General features: G+C 39.4%; 1 protein-coding gene across 1 annotated transcript in view; it reads left to right on the top strand.

Annotated features, from left to right (window-relative positions):
* Nucleotides 1-17776, top strand: part of prdm6 (PR domain containing 6) — a 109292-nt gene that overhangs the window by 70485 nt on the left and 21031 nt on the right. The window contains exons 5-6 of the mRNA XM_078251516.1: nucleotides 6462-6586; nucleotides 15358-15730. Coding sequence (XP_078107642.1) covers nucleotides 6462-6586; nucleotides 15358-15730 — 498 coding nt within the window. The remainder of the gene's footprint in view (nucleotides 1-6461; nucleotides 6587-15357; nucleotides 15731-17776) is intronic.

The raw sequence follows: 17776 nt of genomic DNA, 5'->3' as shown, positions 1-17776 counted from the left end.
AAAGTGTGGAATTTGGAATTTCCCTGAAGACAGTAACAGGTGTATGACTGTACGTGATTTCCGATCAAGGCTTAGAAAAACTGGTAAAACTTGTTCATACAAGGATGTAGCCCCAGGAAAGTGTTGATGAACATAAATGTCCTGCCCCTTTCAAAGAGGGTCAGGTTGTTACCTCTTCAGTTGAAGTGCAACTGATTAGTCTTTAGACTTAAGAAAAACAAAGAAATTCTGAACTTCTACTTCCTTTATCAGTACAGATAATGAACATCAAGTTTCCCGTTCACAGAAGTGACAGGTACCCTTTTAAACTCCAACCTTTTCTGTAGCTTTATTGTATTATGGTTTATTTTCCTTCTCCTTTGGGCTAGAAATGTTTTTAAATTGACCCTTCGCTAAGCCACGCCCGAAAATCGCCACAGGCCAGTCGTGGCTTAGCAACCGTAACTAGGCGTGAGAGGTCTGTCAAGCTTTCGAGTGAGGGAAACACCGTACGCCGAAGCGTTGTGCAAATCCGATACCCGGTATCCTAAAAGTTTGGACGGGGTGGTGGAATTTTTCCCTTCCCGAAACCTAAAACCCAAGGGGAGAAAGGCTGGGCGTGGATCAAGCAGCGTGGGAGGCCCCATTCACAACTAGGTAAATGTCGACAGTAATAACAAAAACACATACGTTTGCTCCAAGGCAAGAACACGCTAATGTTAGCTCAGCACAGCATTGCTTGGAAATAATGACGGTTCTTTGTTCATAATGCATATATTTGAACGTAAAATAAAGACAATTCCGGCGCAAAACGATCCTAGGGGTTAAATAACAGATGTGTACCCACTCTGTCACTCTCTGGGACATGTTTTCAAGCTAGCGCGGACCGCTGATTAGCTTACAACGCTAGTATTCAGGGCACAGGGAAAGTAAAAACAAATCGCTATTTATACCACTAAAAAGGCTCAAAATATCACCACACTTCAACGGTAGCATAATGTGAGTCCCTAAATGTTAACCGAAGCATTGAGAACTTTGTAAGTGTACAGACAGTTTATTAAAAAGATTATAAAGACAGTCGCGTTCTCGTTTACAGGTGGCCGCCATCTTGGGAGTTACTGTCTTTCTTCCCCGAATACTAGCTAGCGTTGTAAGCTAATCAGCGGTCCACGCTAGCTTGTTTCAAGCTCCAAACACATTTGATTAGCATGAAAACATGTCCCAGAGAGCGAGCGAGTGGGTACACATCTGTTATTAACCCGTCCTTAAGATGATTAAAGGCAAGACGGAGGCTCACTGATATACTTTAAAATATATTTCAGCATTTGTTAATCGCTAAAAATATAAGCAGGAGAATGTTATCATTGCAAAGTGTTCAAGCTAATGTCTAAGAATCTGTTTGATTTATAAGTATTATAATTATTAGATTATTTTCAAATGTCACTTACCCTGCTGTGCATGAACATAGCTGTTCCTCAATTTGTGTGTTTCCCATTTGAATGGTTAGCGTATGAGGCGGCTCACATTATTGCATTGACCTATAGGTTTTAGCTTCATTTTGATGAAATTATTCTCTCATCGGTCGTGGATATATCCCTCAAATGCATACTGCAGTCCTTTTTGTCTTGCTCTCTCAGATATTTCACCTGTTCACCAAAAATTACTAATTATCTCCTTGGGAATGTCTGACACTGGTGCATACATACTGTAATGGACGTGCCAGACACGAAAGCTTGACAGGCGTAGCAACAGTAACTAAGGAGGGCGTGGCTTAGCGAAGGGTCAATTTGTCCAAAAAGCAACGTTGGTGAAAAACTTCAAAGATCAGTTTGAAACTGAAGAATGGACTGAAGGAGATGTGTTTCTTCTATTAAATGTTGGTAGTGGTTTATATTGCTTGTAACGTCATTTTGGTCGTAGACATTCCAAAACCCAGAAAATGGCCGCTGAGTTGGGCCAGACCACACTGAAATTGTGGACTGGCTTTGTGACACTTTGTCAGCATGAATGTTTTAGATAAACATGTTTGGACGCATGTAGACACATTATTACACCTTGAGTTATTACCTCACACCGTTGGTATGTATGTTATTATTTAAAAGCTGATCATAAAGCTTTTTTTTGCTTTGTATGAAAACAGAGAACCGAAGAAAGATCAGAGAGCTGACGATACTGCGTCCCACTGATCTGCCAGACGAACAATTTTAAACTCAACCATGCTGCTGTAACGCAGCAGGGGTCTTTATTTTTCATACCTGAGAGCCTGTTGGATGTGTTTGATTTATAACACATCCCCGCCTGAATGTAGCAGCGTGTGTGTATTAAACACATACATTTGTTTTAAATGCATACAAGCCGCCGCATGTTTGTGGACTCATATTTTCTCTTTTTATCCTGGGAGGTCATTGGGGTATGTTTGATTTATAGCCTGGTCCCTCCTGGCTGTGTTTTCACATGGATCCAGCCCCACCCCACCGCTCCCCTGGTGTGGAAAGAATTAATAAAACACACACACACACACACACACACACACACACACACACACACACACACTCTCTCTCTCTCTTAAACACAGATCTTCAGCAGGCTCAGTTCGACTTGTCTGGCTGTACTAACTGCTCTCCTCAAATATTTCTGATCTTTATCAGTACTTTCACTCACTCTTATTACCAGGAAAAATGCATGATTCCACAATTGTAAGTTAGTGCCGGTATTCAATTTTCACACTACAATTATTGTGGCCAAAACTAATACTGTATACTATAAACGGTATTGTCGCGGTTTTCATTAAACGTAGCTGAAATACTATTAAATTACTTCACAACATGTTTTTGCTTTGGATTTATACACTGTTACCTTGTTGGACTTTGCAAAAACATTCATGTATAATGCAACTAAAAAAACGTGTGTCTGTAAAAAAAAGTGTAGTGTCTGTCAGCATCCGTTCATGTTTTAATCAATGCTCGGATTTGTTGTCCTTGTTAACGGTCAAAGTATTTTTTTTTGTTTTTAAATTTGCAGAGAGCATAATACTTAAGGACTTTGGAACAAAGAATCTAAACTGCTGCTCTGCACTACGATGCATTACTACCATGCAACAAATGTAGTGTTGGTCTAGTTGTCCTCTTCTTGTTGGGTGATGATAGGGCTGTGCAATTAATCAAATTTTTAATCGTGATTATGATTCCGGCTCTTAGTGATCACAAAAACCGAGTAATCGAGAAAAATGATTATTTTACACGTTACGTTTTGCAAGTTAACTCTTATTTTGTCTTGTGTTCTTAATGGAAAAGTTCAAACAGGAAATTTCACAGTTCTTGGTGTTTTCACTGTCAATTTTTTTAAACAGTTTTACTGTTTTTTTTAAATTCCACAGGTCAATAAGTAATTGTGTTAAATAATCATGATTTCAATATTGACCAAAATCATTTTAATTATGATTTATTTTCCATAATCGAGTAGCCCTAGGTGATACAAGTTCTGTAAGTCTGACTGCATGTTGCTGTTGCTGGTACTGTCACCACCAGTATGATTCCCCTCCGTACACAGTAGAACTGGTATACCTGCACACCTGTGATCCCCACTTTCCGTACATCAAGACGAGTGAACATCCTCAGCAAAAACTAAACCTTATGTGACTAGGCAAACCGTAAAGGCTGATATATATATATATATATATATATATATATATATATATATATATCCAATCTTAAATAATTTGATTTAGAAAATGATCAGCAGTAATGTCAGTATGATTTTTAAGTAATGGGCTTAATGTTAAAAAAAAAAATAATCTCCAGTGTGGTTGTTTATATTTGTGCATTTCTTGACTGAGCTGCTTTTGGACAAATTTTAACAGTCCGATGGTTAAATGGGGTTTTGACTGCATCAAGAGGCGTTTTAGTGACGTCAAGTCAAACTTCATTAGTTGAACGTTTCTCACATTAGGGAAACTCAATGTGCTTTGAATTAACTGGATATTAAAAAACAGTTATGGTTTTGGATTGAATATAATTTATTTTCACTTTAAGTGGTTGTCTCAAGCTGTTTGCAAAAAGTAATTAGTCTTCTGGATTGAAGGCACTTTGGCAGGAAAACATGGGAGTCGTTTGGGAGTTGAACCAGTGACCTCTCAGTTGCACTCTGGTCTGTCTGACACCCTACCACCTTGGTGGGAGAAAAAAAACATGGGAAATAGTTTTAAAATAGTCTGGGCTGGATATGAAATTGTGGTTTTGAACGCGGAGTTTGTTCATGTTGTTGGAATGATGTTTTTGGGTGGAACCCTAACCAGCCAGCTCACTGACTGTGTGTTTGAACAACATCACTGCCATTAGTTGGTCCGAACAGAGTGAGAGACACCAGGTATTACCCATAAATCATTTGGGTTTGGTCAGCTATGAAATCTAGCTGTTATCAGATGGGAAACATTTCCAAAATCAGACCTGGACAGAGTCACTGACCAGTAACACTATCCCGTCTGCAGGTCCGTTTAACTTTTTTTCTGACAAAATCTAGGTTTTTACTAGGGTTGCACGATATTGAAAATATGTGATATTGCGATATTGATAATGAAAAGAAAAGTTCAGAAAAGAGTCAAAGAAAATAATTCAAGATGGCGGAAAACGCTTCAGGACATCGTATTTATGTATATATCTGATATGTTTGGCATTTAATCTCATATATTGTGTTACTTTTATCGAGAAATAAATACTTTTAAATCCAAAAACATCGTTCTTGTGACTTAACAATACCTCTGAAGTAACTTTTAATACGTGACTTAAGGTAGCACCGGAGAATTTCTGTTTACTGTTGCCAAGCAACCAGGTGTAGGCTTGGCACGCCCAGGAGCGCCCACAAGCGAGTGCATGTCTCTCTCTTTTGTAGCTAATGTGACTGTAGGTTACTTTTTGCCTCTAAAGTTTCCTTTCAATCTCTGTTATTTCGTCGTCTCCCAGAGCAACACTCATTTTCTTACTTTTGTGTTCTTTTTGCTCCACTCTTCGTTCTCTCTTTAGGTCCTTTCTTTTCTTTCGCTTTGTTTTATGGTTCTGCGGAGGCTCCACGCAACTGATGTTTATACGTGCTCTGGTGTGTGCGTCGAGCCCATGGTCGAGCCGGCATGTGTGTGTGTGGTAGAGCGAGGAAGAAGTGAGAGAGTGACGGCAATTTTCTTCGGAGTGAGTAGCGACTCTAGAGTCGTAGTGAGAGAAGCAAAGTGTCTCCCCTGTTCTTTCTGACCACGGTGGGAAATCTGGAGCAGGAAAAGTTAACCCTCTCCTTGATTTCATGTTGTTTATGGAGAAGGAGAACCAGGAAATGAGTCGGGGGCCTCTTGTTGCTTCTATACTCTTTGGGTACATGTCGGGCGGGATGCAACGCAAACAAAATATCGTGTAATTATCGCAAGACTTTCGGTATAATATCACACAACTTGATATTGCGATAACGATATTGAGTCGATATATCGTGCACCCTTAGTTTTTACCTACTATCTCTTTTGATAATCTGGAATTCAAAGAACTGTAGTGACATACTCATGCTCTTTGAATGTAAAGTGAAAGTGAAGGGAGCATCTTATTTTCTGGATTCCTGAAGAGTTAAGCAACACATACTGGGCCCTATTTTAACGATGTACGCACACGGCGTGAAGCACATGGCGCAGGTGCGTTTAAGGTGTGCCCAAATCCACTTTTGCTAGTTTGACGGCGAAAAAAGGGTCCGTGCGCCGGGCGCATGTTTCAAAAGAGTTATACTTAGTGTCTTAAATAATTCATAGGTGTGTTTTGGGCCTAACATGCAATAAACCAATCAGAGTGTCATCTCCCATTCCCTTTAAAAGCCAGGTGTGTTTGTACCTTGGTGCATTGCTATTATGATGGCAGATTTGCACCGTAATATTTTTATTTGTAATCTTTTGCATGTTTGTGTGCTGCTGTGTTTCCCTGTGTGTGTGTAACAAGCATAGTGCACGCTGTGCATAAGCCTAGGCACATTTTACTAATTTGCTGTCAAAATAACAATTAAATGCTGCGCTATTGACTTTAGACCATTTTTTTGTTGGTCACTGGCGCGATCACTTCCCGCTGCTTAAAGATAGCAATACACCCAGAATGCACCTGAACACACCTCCCTGTAAAACCAGCACGCCCATGGGCGCAAAGATAGGTGCAGGTGCATTTGCTATTTAAACGACGTGGGCACTGGACAGGAAACTGACAACTGCATCGGTCTTAAACTAGCAAAGACACTGGCGTCGGGCTTTGTGCTGCGCCGGGTGCAAGAGAGGGCCCTTAGACTCTAAACTGGACCCCCATCACTCCTGTTCTACATCTTCACACTGAAATGACTTGATATTTGGTTTTCTTTTCAGATTATTTTCAGGATGCTGCACTTTGATGATATCCAGAAGATTTTAACAAGATTAAAACCCTATTTGTGTGCCACTTTTTCAATTAAATTGTGTCTGTGTTTTATTGCAGGTCCTGTATCTTCTACAGAGCGTGTATGGATATCCCCAGAGGAACAGAGCTGCTGGTTTGGTACAATGACTCCTACACTTCCTTCTTCGGCATCCCGCTGCAGTGCATCGCTCAGGACGAAAACTGTGAGAGAACACTACTTGCCTTTCTTTCTTTCTTTCTTTCTTTCTTTCTTTCTTTCTTTTTACTGTTCTTTTATCTTTGTCTCTCAGCCTCCTCTATGTTGGATTCTTGCTGTATGTTTTATGAACTTCAGTTTTAAAATTACATCTCTAGAAATAATCCTGGATTTTAAGACAAAAAAAGACATTTACTGTTGTAACAATACATTGTCTCTTCAAAACGCTTCAGGTCACAAGTTTGATTCCCAGAACAGATTACTGCTGTCCTTGTCCAAGGAAGTGTCCTTAAAGCAAGAAAGTAAAATATTCACACTAGCTGAATATCCTCTAACTAGAAGGAGACAGGTTTAGGTTCCCTCAGCTGCCTCGCTATAATGATGATACAATCATCAGCTAAATGTTTCATATGAAATGTGACTGTAAATCTAAATGCTCCAAACTTAAGCCAAACCCCTTGGCTCTGCGACGGCTCTGTCTGCAGGAAATAAAACAGCAGTTTTCTTTGGATGTCACTCTAATTTTAGTACCGACAGTATTTCAACTTTTAGACTGGAAGAAAGCTCTTGGCCTGCCACTAAAACAATGTAGTGAAAACAGGTTTTTTTATTTTTTTATTTTTTTTACAAACTTGCTACTTTCTGATTTATTTGTCTGACAAACTGAGCCAGTCAAAACAAGACTGGAAGAAGTCTTTTATTTGCTAAAATGTAGGCACTCTGTGGCCTTGTGTCGACCTGCCTCTCTCTCTCTCCCTGGTAACTCTTCTTTAAGCCACACTAGTTTTTAACACTTTTTTTAAAGAAAAGACACATTTTCCATCAAAATGTTTTATCTTCTTTCTCTGCAAACACAAATATACACATTTCTGAATCTTTTATCCAGGATTCTTCAACCAGAAGTCTACGTTGACTTATTTACACTTACGTTACGTACATAACCGACAGAAGTTATGTAACAAACCCAACCATACCCTGCATATTGAAAAATGACACCAAAGGGGTACCCAGAGCCTTAAAAACGCCAAAAAGGGTCATGACCAAGCTGCCGTATGTGATGAACTGGGAGTGAAAATGTGTTGCTCTTTGACAAAACAGACGCCATGAATGAATGCATAAAGTTTCCTGTAACATCTGTTGGGGAAAACATTTTATATAAATCACTGTTCTCACTAATCAGACTTAATTTCCTTTTCTTTGTTTGTAAAACAAACTTAAAATGTTTTATGGTAAGCGTTGTGGTTAAAAAGCTAAACAGATGAGCATGACGCACGAAGTAAGGTTGTTTGGTGAAAGTCGCAACAAAGTTGACATTTTCGTGATTTCAGCTGGTTGAAATGTTTTTGACAAACTAGGATGTGACGTCCATGCCCTCCACACACCATTCTCATTAAAAAAGCATAACTATTGTGTGTTTACATATTAGAATGCTGGCTGTTTTCTTTTTCTCTACTTTCTTTCTGTCTCTCCTGGCTTTTGTCTCTTTCTTCCTTCCTCCACCTTCAGTCTCAGTGTCCACCTCTTTCCCTTCTCCCTCTGTCTCTCTCCCATCTATCCTCTCTTTTTCTCTGTCATCAATTTATTTTAGTTTACATCCCCTCCAGTTTTCTGCTCAGTCAGCATGTTTATATATTTTCCTTTTTTTTTTTTCTTTTTTTTTTTTTCCTGTGGATTCGACAGAGTAACTTTACCCTGCAGGGGGAAAACAAACTTTGACATTTCTTTTTTTCATTTTCTTTTACACAATTATAGGCAAAAAAACAAAACATGAATAAGGAGTTTTAATCTGTGGAATCCAAATTGAAATGAATTAAATTAGGAGCTCATCTTTCACATAGTCGCAGTTAAATGAGATCGCGCTGATTGCAAATTACAGACGTTTGGCCACAAACTGGTTTGTTTTACAGATGGAACGACTCTTTTACATGCCATCGTTCATCATGACAGGACTGTGGCAGCTTCTACACAGTCACATATACACATTTGTATTACTGTGTTTATGAGGACCTGTTTTGCGTGTATATTCCTTCCTTTTTTATTGATTTTAACAAAAATAATATATCATTTTTTAAAACCGTATTAGCTGTTTGTATGAAATGATCGTCATGTCTGTTCAATGGTGCAACATGTTAGCCCAAAAGCAAAATATCTTCTAATAACTAATAATCTAATAATGACAGTTCATGGTCAACGACTTTGGTGATCCTCTGACTTTTCATCTAGTGACACAAACAGGGCAAAATCTCCACTTCTTCAGCACTTAAGTTTATAACAGGATTCCCTGTGTAAAAGTAATGGCATTAGCAGTCAAAGTTAGACAAATAGGTGTTTTCCAAAGTGAAGTGAGAGTGAGTGTTTTAATACAGTTCCTTGCAGTGTTGCATTGTCTCTTTGGGTGAGTAGTGGAACTTTGAGACAATAGTCAAGTTTTCTTTGACTTTAATGTGCCGAGATCTAAAATCATGAAGGCAAGACACTCCCGGTGAATAGGGTAAACATTTTCACTCAAAGATATCACCAAGAAACCCAGTTGATTACTAACATTAAGACACTGCATTTGTTTGTATTATAAGTTTTCTGAAATTGTATGTTTAAATAAGTAGGCAAATGAGGCATTTGTACACATTTTCAGAACAGAAATCTGAACTAAAAATAAAATAAAATATAAAGTCCTGTGCTTTTGAGCAAAAACTCAAGATTTCAGATTAATTAAATTGTCTCTATCCATGTGAACACATTTGGTCCTCAGATGTACATAACACATAGCTACATTGTGTACCAACATACACACTGGCAGAGGGCAAACAAAGACAGCAGGATTTGCTTTTGTTCCACCCTGCAGTGAAAAAAGTTTGTTCACATCCAAATGACGTGAAATTAGATTACGCTTCTTTTGTACAAACTGAAAGACAGCAACTCTGCTCTGAATTAAAGACAGTTTGCTACTAACTGCATTGGGCTTTCCATGGCATCGTTATCTGCTGCCCACAAAGGATGAATGTGACGTCAAAACTCTGCACTGGAGACAGCAGGACTGTGACTTTGTGTCCTCAGTGGAACAGACATTTAAAGTTTGGACCTTTATTATTGCAGAGAGCGCCGGCGGAGCACATTTAGACTGGGAACTCGCCAGTACAGCCACAGTTCCCTGTAGCTCTGTATCTAACTTCTGTAATTAGTTACTGCAATGTGCAATCTTTCAGTTAAGGATATGTAAGCTGTCAGAATCCACAAATTAGTGTATCAATGAAAACCGTTTTGTGACAATGTAAGCCAAGATAAAGAAATAATAGTTGTACAAAAATTGAGCACACACACACACACTCAAGAAACATGATCACTCACACACAAATACACAGCAATACACAACAAAGAAAACACACACCCTCCGAACACACACTCGTCACACTATACAAGCACACACACACACCCTGTGGTTGTTTACTCATGCACGTTCCATCCAATCACAGCCTGTCGGCTTGACGCTCCACAGCCCGGCCGCCGCCTAACAACAACAACATGTGCCTCGACGGAGAAGGAAAAATCACTTCACAGGGACTTGTCATTGTCTTTTTCTTCCTCTGCTTCTCTTACGTCTTCTCCTCTTCTTTTATCTGCTCCTTCTCTGTAACACACATTTTTTAGGCAAGGGTAGGAGAAAAGAGGAACAGTAGAAGTAGAGGAGAGGATGGTAGAGGAGAAAGGGAGGGGGGGTGGGAGGGGGGAGAGGATGATAGAAAAAGAGAATCAACAATATGTGTGAAGAGAAGATAGAGGTGAGAAGAAGAGTATGGTTCAAGGTAATAGAAAGAGAGGGATGAAGAGCTCAGTAGAGAATTGAGAGAGATACAGTCAAAAGATTTGCAAAGGTAAGACAGAAGAAATGAAGAAAGTGAAGGTTTTCTATTCCCTCCACCTCTGCAGTAAACTCCTTTGTACTTTATATTCACATCTCTTCTTTATATGACATATTATTATTACCACAATGATAATTGCCTCTATTGATGTTATAAGACTTTATTATCTCTGTTAACTTATCATTATTGATTGCTAACAAAGCTTTGGCAACACAATCTGAACTGTACTTCATACCAGTAAAGAGAGGATGACAGATAGACACTTAGATGAAGCAAAGATACCAACAGGGGAGTCTCTGGAGTCAAAATCAAACTTCCTCCCATTTAGTTAGTTACATTTTATCAACGTCAATATGACAAAACATATATAATTTAAAAGTCCCATGTGCAGAGTGAAACCAACAGTTAGTGTATCTACTGACAAGTATTGCATTGAAAAGTCACAGCCATCACACACACCTACCGTAAGCCACGGCCGTACCTAACAGTAGCTCCTTACCGGATGCTTATTGGTTCGGTAATTTAGTAGTTCAGACACAAACGCAATACTTGAAGCCTGACAAGTTGGACTTTTGTGTGATATGTGATTTCACCAGAATCCAGCACTCTTACAGGGTAAACATACACCCCCTTGCTGCCCCAAATACTAACAAAGCAGCAAATGGGGATTATTCCCCAGCGGAAAATAGTCCCCAACAAGTGCACTATTTCCTCCTGTATGTGTAATGTTTGCTAAAATCTACAGTGTCCAGCTATCTTAGGAAATTACTGAGCCTTTTTAAAAATGAAACTATTTATTTGTGGGGTGTTTTTGAAAATATACTGTATGTCCAATGGGAACCAATGAGCTTTGAGCTGAAAAGTAGAAAGAAGTTCATGGGGTATATTAACAATAATAGAAATATTAAATAAATTCTGCCTTCGGTAAAACAATATTCAGTATGCAATATAATTTTGTCAGCACAAAAATACTATTATATCTATATATAATAGATTACTAAACAAAGTGATTGTGGTCATTTTCTTTATGTAACATACCTAAGTCATTGTCGTCGTAATTAATTAAGATCATTTAAGTTAAGCTCAGAATTTGCATTCTAGCTTGTTGTTCATATTCTCCAGTCTGGATGCACAGATGTTTTTGGGGGTCTGTGGTTTCATCCCACATTCCTAAAAATTTTTGTGGATTCATTTTTTGTTTTCTGTGGAGCTGTTCGACTTTTTTCTGCATGCTGTTGAATGTAATGTACATACTGTCAAACTGAAAGACAAAGAGTACGAGATATGAACAGAAAATTAAAAAAGAGGATGACTGGGAGGGCTTGTCATATGGTTCTCATAATGAAGAAGAGAAAGAGAAGGAAGAGGCTAGAACCGATAGATCGAACAGGAAGACTGATACAGAGACAGAAGGTGATACTTATCCTGTATTCTTCCCTCCTTTTGCTTTTAAGTTGCTTTTAAAACTTTGCACTCTGCTCCGTCATTGAGATCTGTAATCAGTTTGTACTCACGTCTCGCCCCTCTGGAAGAGAACACACCCCTTTATAAAGAAAGAAAAGACAGACTCTGCAGTGTTGCAAACTGCATCTGCATAATTCTCCCATTTTGATGATGCATTTCATGCGCAGCCCAAACTGTATTGACTTGCATTTTCTGTATATGCGATGTTTGTAGCAAAATGAATTAAGCGGCACGTAACGCAGGCGTCAATAGTGCCGTCGGGCAACTTACAAATGGTGTAATTATCTCCTCATAAGGTTATTAGAGGATCAATGGAGCCTGGTGGCCTGATGACAGAGGTGAGCTGATGAAGGATGGAAAATGGTTATGATGACCTGACTGCAGAGGGGCAGCACAGCAATGTTACAGAGAGGAGGAAAAAAGACACATGATCCTCTTGGATTAGTGATATGTTCAGAAACTGTACAGTTCTTTTCATTTTAAAACCAGTGTATTGTACACATTTTTTACAACATTTTTTTTATATTTTATGTTTCTTGTAGGGCTCTACCAAATGCCTTTTTTTTACATTCGAAAGCTTCAATTAAGGGTTTAGAATAAAGCTTAAAATGTCTGTCATCATATTTTATGACATTAACATCATACGAACGTCACAAAAAATATATCCTCAAACAAAATCCTAATTTGGTTATATAAATGTAATTATGGTTTTGTTAGATTGCTGCTAGACTACTCGGTTAATACAGGTCTGTGCCTCCCTGTGTTGTTTTGTTTTTGAAAGGCTAAACGCCAACAAATATGGATTGAAGCTGAATATTTTGTCATTGGAAATGTTTGGATCTCATGAGTCTGAAACAATCCTACTGGAATGTAATTCTACAAATAGTAATACTAATTAGGGTAGCCTAATCTTTATCTGCAACTGTGCTGAAATAAGGGCTTTAAACAAAAGAAAAAGACGATGCTGATTTAGAATTTGAATGTAGAATGTTATCTTTATTTTCTCGTAATATGTTTATTGTTATGCACCAAAATGCCAAGGCAAATTCCTTGTATGTGAAAACCTACTTGGCAATTTACCTGACTCTGATTCAGATGTACTGTGGATGCTTGAGAAGGAAAATGATCCCAAAGAGATGGTGGACTGGTATAACATGGCTAAAGTGGAAGGGCACTCGGAGAGCGCAGACCTCCGCCAAGGCGTGCCCTATTTCACAATGTTAATGCAGTGTGAATTTTACCAATTTGGAACTTATTTTCAAAATAATCCTTGCATCCGTCCCGTGATTTTGATCTGGTCCAAAATGTGATGAGTTCATCCTTGGCCCATGCTACACCCTTCCATCAAGTTTCATAAAAATCGGGCCAGTAGTTTTTCCCGTAATCATGCTGACCGAGAAAAAAAACAACAAACAGACAAACTAAACCGAAAACATAACCTCCTTGGCAGAGGTAAAAAGAAAAGAAGAAATACAATAACTCTTTAATGCTACCCCCTCACAATTAACTCCCACATGTCTTCCTACCTAAACAACAAAATAAGTACTGGTAATTTGCATCGGCCACCATCTTTAATATCTTGTTAAATTTAGGGAAATAAAATGACTTAGTTAGTGTTCGGGAAAAATCATTGTCATGGTTCAAGACACATACACTGTTGGCACAAATGACTCTCTGGTGTCAGAGAGAGGAAGTCAGTTGATTGGATTTTCTGCCAGTTGATCATGCCAAGTTTTTCCAAACAAACTGGTTTTACAGAATGAAAAGAAAACCATCCACAGTGAGTTAAAGTAAGACAAGCCCTTTTAATGTCATTTCAATGTGACACATAATGAAGGGTTATGGAGTCCAGGTCTGTCAGTTGGTCAGACCACAGAAAAGGAACATTGCTGAATTCTTGGTCAAGTGAGGACAGCTGGCACCAGCTGGTTCACCCGAAATCTAATTTACACACTTTTACGTAATGTGTTTTTTCCTGTTAATGCCATTGTACTTGACCAGCAACACTTATATATGTATCCTACTGTAAAGCTGTCCAATTTATCTGCCTCATTCATCTATCTTGCCAGCTTCTAAGTTCAGATTTTTTTATACAAAGCTCTTATCAAAACAGACACAAAGTGCCTAATATAAAACATAAAACACATACAAATCTTTAATAATACATTACACAAAGGATGAATGCACTATAATTTATAATAATAATTAAAACTATTTGAAATAAAATACAGATGAAGTTTAATGTAAAGAAATACTGTAATTTAATGTTCTTATAGAATCAGTAGAAGTAGCATTTGCCATACTAGTTGTGGGAGTATTTGTAAAAATGCCCGTTGTAGTATAGTGGTAGCTCTACCTCCTGAGCCTCAGTTGTAGTGGGATTATCCAAGTAAATGAAAACTCACCAGGACTGCCATCATGTGGTAACCCACCAGAAACAGGCTGGATGCCCTGTTTGGGCCCTCAGATATAGTTTGAGAAACATTTCTGCGGTCAGAGGAAGGAACATCATGTCACTGTAACTGTACTAACGAACAGACTCCAACCAGCCTAACTAGACCCATAATTCCATTCACTGGAACCAGGAGCTGCATGTTTGCCCTGGGCTAGCCAGGCGGATCTGGCCTCAGTTAGGACAATGTGGCTGGCTTTCTGTTTCCGTCACAACAGCAAAAATCTGAATTGATTTTATTCATCAACACGGCACACATGAGAATTTGTCCGGATGATAGATAAAACTCAAGTTATAAGTATATTTATAGCATTTAGTGTGCTGTCGCTCTAAAGATTTCAGAAGGCCAAGTTAGCCTAGCTGGCCTTGTCCCCAGCCATGTCCTCCAGTTCCTCCTTGGGATCCTGGACTCTCCAAAGCCATGTCAGATATGTAATCCCTCCAGTATGTTGTGGGACTGCCTCAATGGACTTCCCCCCAGTTGGATGTGTCCAGAATACGTCCACAGGCATTTAGTGATAAATAAAGAGCTTCGCCTTCAGCCTCAGACTGGTGGAGTCCAGGACAGATGTAAGGGTTCAGTGTGCTTCACCTGGGGCGGCAGGTAAAGGACTGATGACCCATAATATTGTGTCCTGTTTTTGTTCTTAACCTTTCCTTTACCTCAAAGGAAAACATTATGAGTTCAAATAAAGGTGTAAAGGTGAATTCACAAGTAATTAGAAATGCGCTAATAAGAGGATCTGATCTTGCACACAGGTGATGTAAACTGTTTTGAGTTCCTGGTTGAAAGTGAACTAGTCTGCCTTAGTTACTAGTGGCTAGTAATTATAGTAGTTTGGCATAACCCACAGATCAGTTGTAAGCAGTGTAAGAAAGCACTGTGATTTTGTTTTCCTTAACTTTAAGGGACTTTTATTGTGAAAGTCTCAAAACTCATTCTCTTGAAACCACCAAATACCTGCATAACTAAATCATTTCTGTCTTCTTTTTTTTTGTCTGCAGTAAACGTCCCAACCACGGTGATGGAAGCAATGACTAGGCAGGAATCACTCCAATCCTTCAGCAAAAACGGAAAACCCTCGTCTTCTTCCTCTTCCACTCCCTCCACCACCCTCATGCGCTCCATGGTCTTCCCCCATTCTCCCTGCCCTAGGAATTTCTCCCTGTTGGACAAGGTTGGGGTTGGGATTCAGTCAGACTCCAGTTTCAGCCAGTTGGGTTCAAAGAACCAGCGAGTCCTGGCGAGCCCGACCTCCACCAGCCAGCTAAGCAGTGACTTCAGCGACTGGCACCTGTGGAAGTGTGGCCAGTGCTTCAAAACCTTCACCCAGAGGATCCTGCTGCAGATGCACGTCTGTCCACAGAATCCAGACAGGTAAGCAGGCATCTATAAAGATGTTTGGTCCTGAGTCCAAATGTCTTTATTAATTTAAAAGTTTGAGATAATGTTATCTCTGTATGAATGTTAATGCTGGATAAACCCACTACATGGAATGTCACAAACTATTACTATTACATAGTTTACTAATTCCTCATTCCCTGATACTCAAATACTACCAGAAAGTTTCTTAGAAGATTGTTGTCCTGATGTTTTTCATCCATCTCTTCCCACCACAAGCAATTCAATATAAAACAGAATTTGTAAGTGTAAGAACAGTAAACTGTATTGATTACATGAATTGTTGTGTACCAAGATGCTGAAGTGCCCTCTCCAGTGTGAGTGTGAGAATGACCTCTCCAACTTTGATAGCCGCTGTTACAGTCCTGAGATTTCCAAATACGTTATTTCAAATCAAGACTGGCTCGTTTCAAGATTGTTTCCTGTAACTTCTGATGGCTTAAAAAAGAATACATTTTGAATTTTCCATTCATTTCCTTTTTGGGAGGGGAATAGAATGACACTGATACAACATCAGTGTTTGTATGTCTTTTGTAATATAGCCAGAAACACTTGTTTTTGCATTAACTTGATGAACGCAACACAGCATTCAAGTTAAAACCTGTTGTTGCAGTTTTTAAGAGGAAGTCGGCAAACCAGAAATTTAGTTTAGTAATTTATTACTTTGGTTGTCTCATCATCACACCGTTTGTGTGTGACAGAAAGTGGGAGTTTGTGGATAGGAGTGAAGAGAGTGTCAAAGTGTCTGAGTGTGTATAACATCTGCCAACCTAATTATATACAGTGTGGAGGGAGGAAGAGGAGATGTGTGTGTTTGTATTTGTGTATGTGTGTCGGGGGGACGGAGGATGTATTGGAAATTTTTTGCTTAGCTTTATTTTTTGCAGGGAGAGTCAGAGCAGCATATAAATCAACGCTGTGCGTCAGTGAGAAATACCTCGCCTTACGGTGACGGGGCCAGGAAAACAGATGCCACTTATTCAATAAACTAATACTCATAGGGAAGAAAAATGTGGGCTGGATATGGAGGGGGGGAGGGAGTGTCGATGTGGAGCTGCCTGTCAATAGGAAGGTTTTATGGGACAGAGGAGCAGATAAAATTCAGCTGAACAAGCCAAACAGGCCTGAGTCCTAGAGCTCCAAGGCCTCACTGTGCCTCACACTCATGTGGACTGGGATTAGACCAGCATGCCCATCACAGCATCACTCTGCCCAAAGTCCTGCCCCCTTATTCAAGCTCACCTCCTGTAGCTTCAGACAGCCTATTTTCTAGACCTTCCATCTGAATATTGGTGATTTAAATTCACAGTTGAAGCTCATCTGACTCAAACCTCATGTTGTCAGTCAGAGCATCAGACATACATCAGGATTTTATGTTGATAAGGCGGCTTACACTTAACGGCACATATTATGACTACTAGTATGATGTGTCGTACAACGGGCAGTGTGCAATTTTGTTGGCTAGTGGCAGTCTCTGCATGCAACATGAGCATGTCCATGTAGAGTGATGCAGCAGTCTGTGTACTTTATGTATGTATGCACTATGTTGTGTTGAATTCTTTAAACAGCAGTTTTTGTCTTTTTGTCCAAGACAAATTTCCTTCGGGATAATGCAATCTTATCTTGTCTCATCTTACATCCTATAGGTGGTTATAGTGGTCATTGAGGACGTTTTCTACAACCTATAGGTGGTTACAGTGGTAATTAAGGAGGTTCTTGGTCCTGTAGGTGGTTCCGCTGGCCCCTAAAGAGGTCCTATAGGCCAGTGTGTGGGAGTCCTGTAGGTGGTTCTAGTGGTGGTTAAAAGGTTATTGTGGTCACTGAGGAGGGACTTATATATAGTCACATTAGTCACATTGTCACGCGTCAGGGGTCTGCGGCGATATCAGTAACCCACCCGACCTGCCTTGAAACACTGAAACTTCGTATGCCATGCTTTGCTGGTGTTACTTTTTTTTGCTGTCATCACCGTTTAGATAAGATACGAACTTTATTGATCCCACACCGGGGAAATTCACTTGT

The sequence above is a fragment of the Sander vitreus genome, chromosome 5 (assembly GCF_031162955.1).
Source record: "Sander vitreus isolate 19-12246 chromosome 5, sanVit1, whole genome shotgun sequence".
In the NCBI taxonomy this organism is placed as follows: domain Eukaryota; kingdom Metazoa; phylum Chordata; class Actinopteri; order Perciformes; family Percidae; genus Sander; species Sander vitreus.
This window is presented reverse-complemented; position numbering and strand designations above follow the sequence as displayed.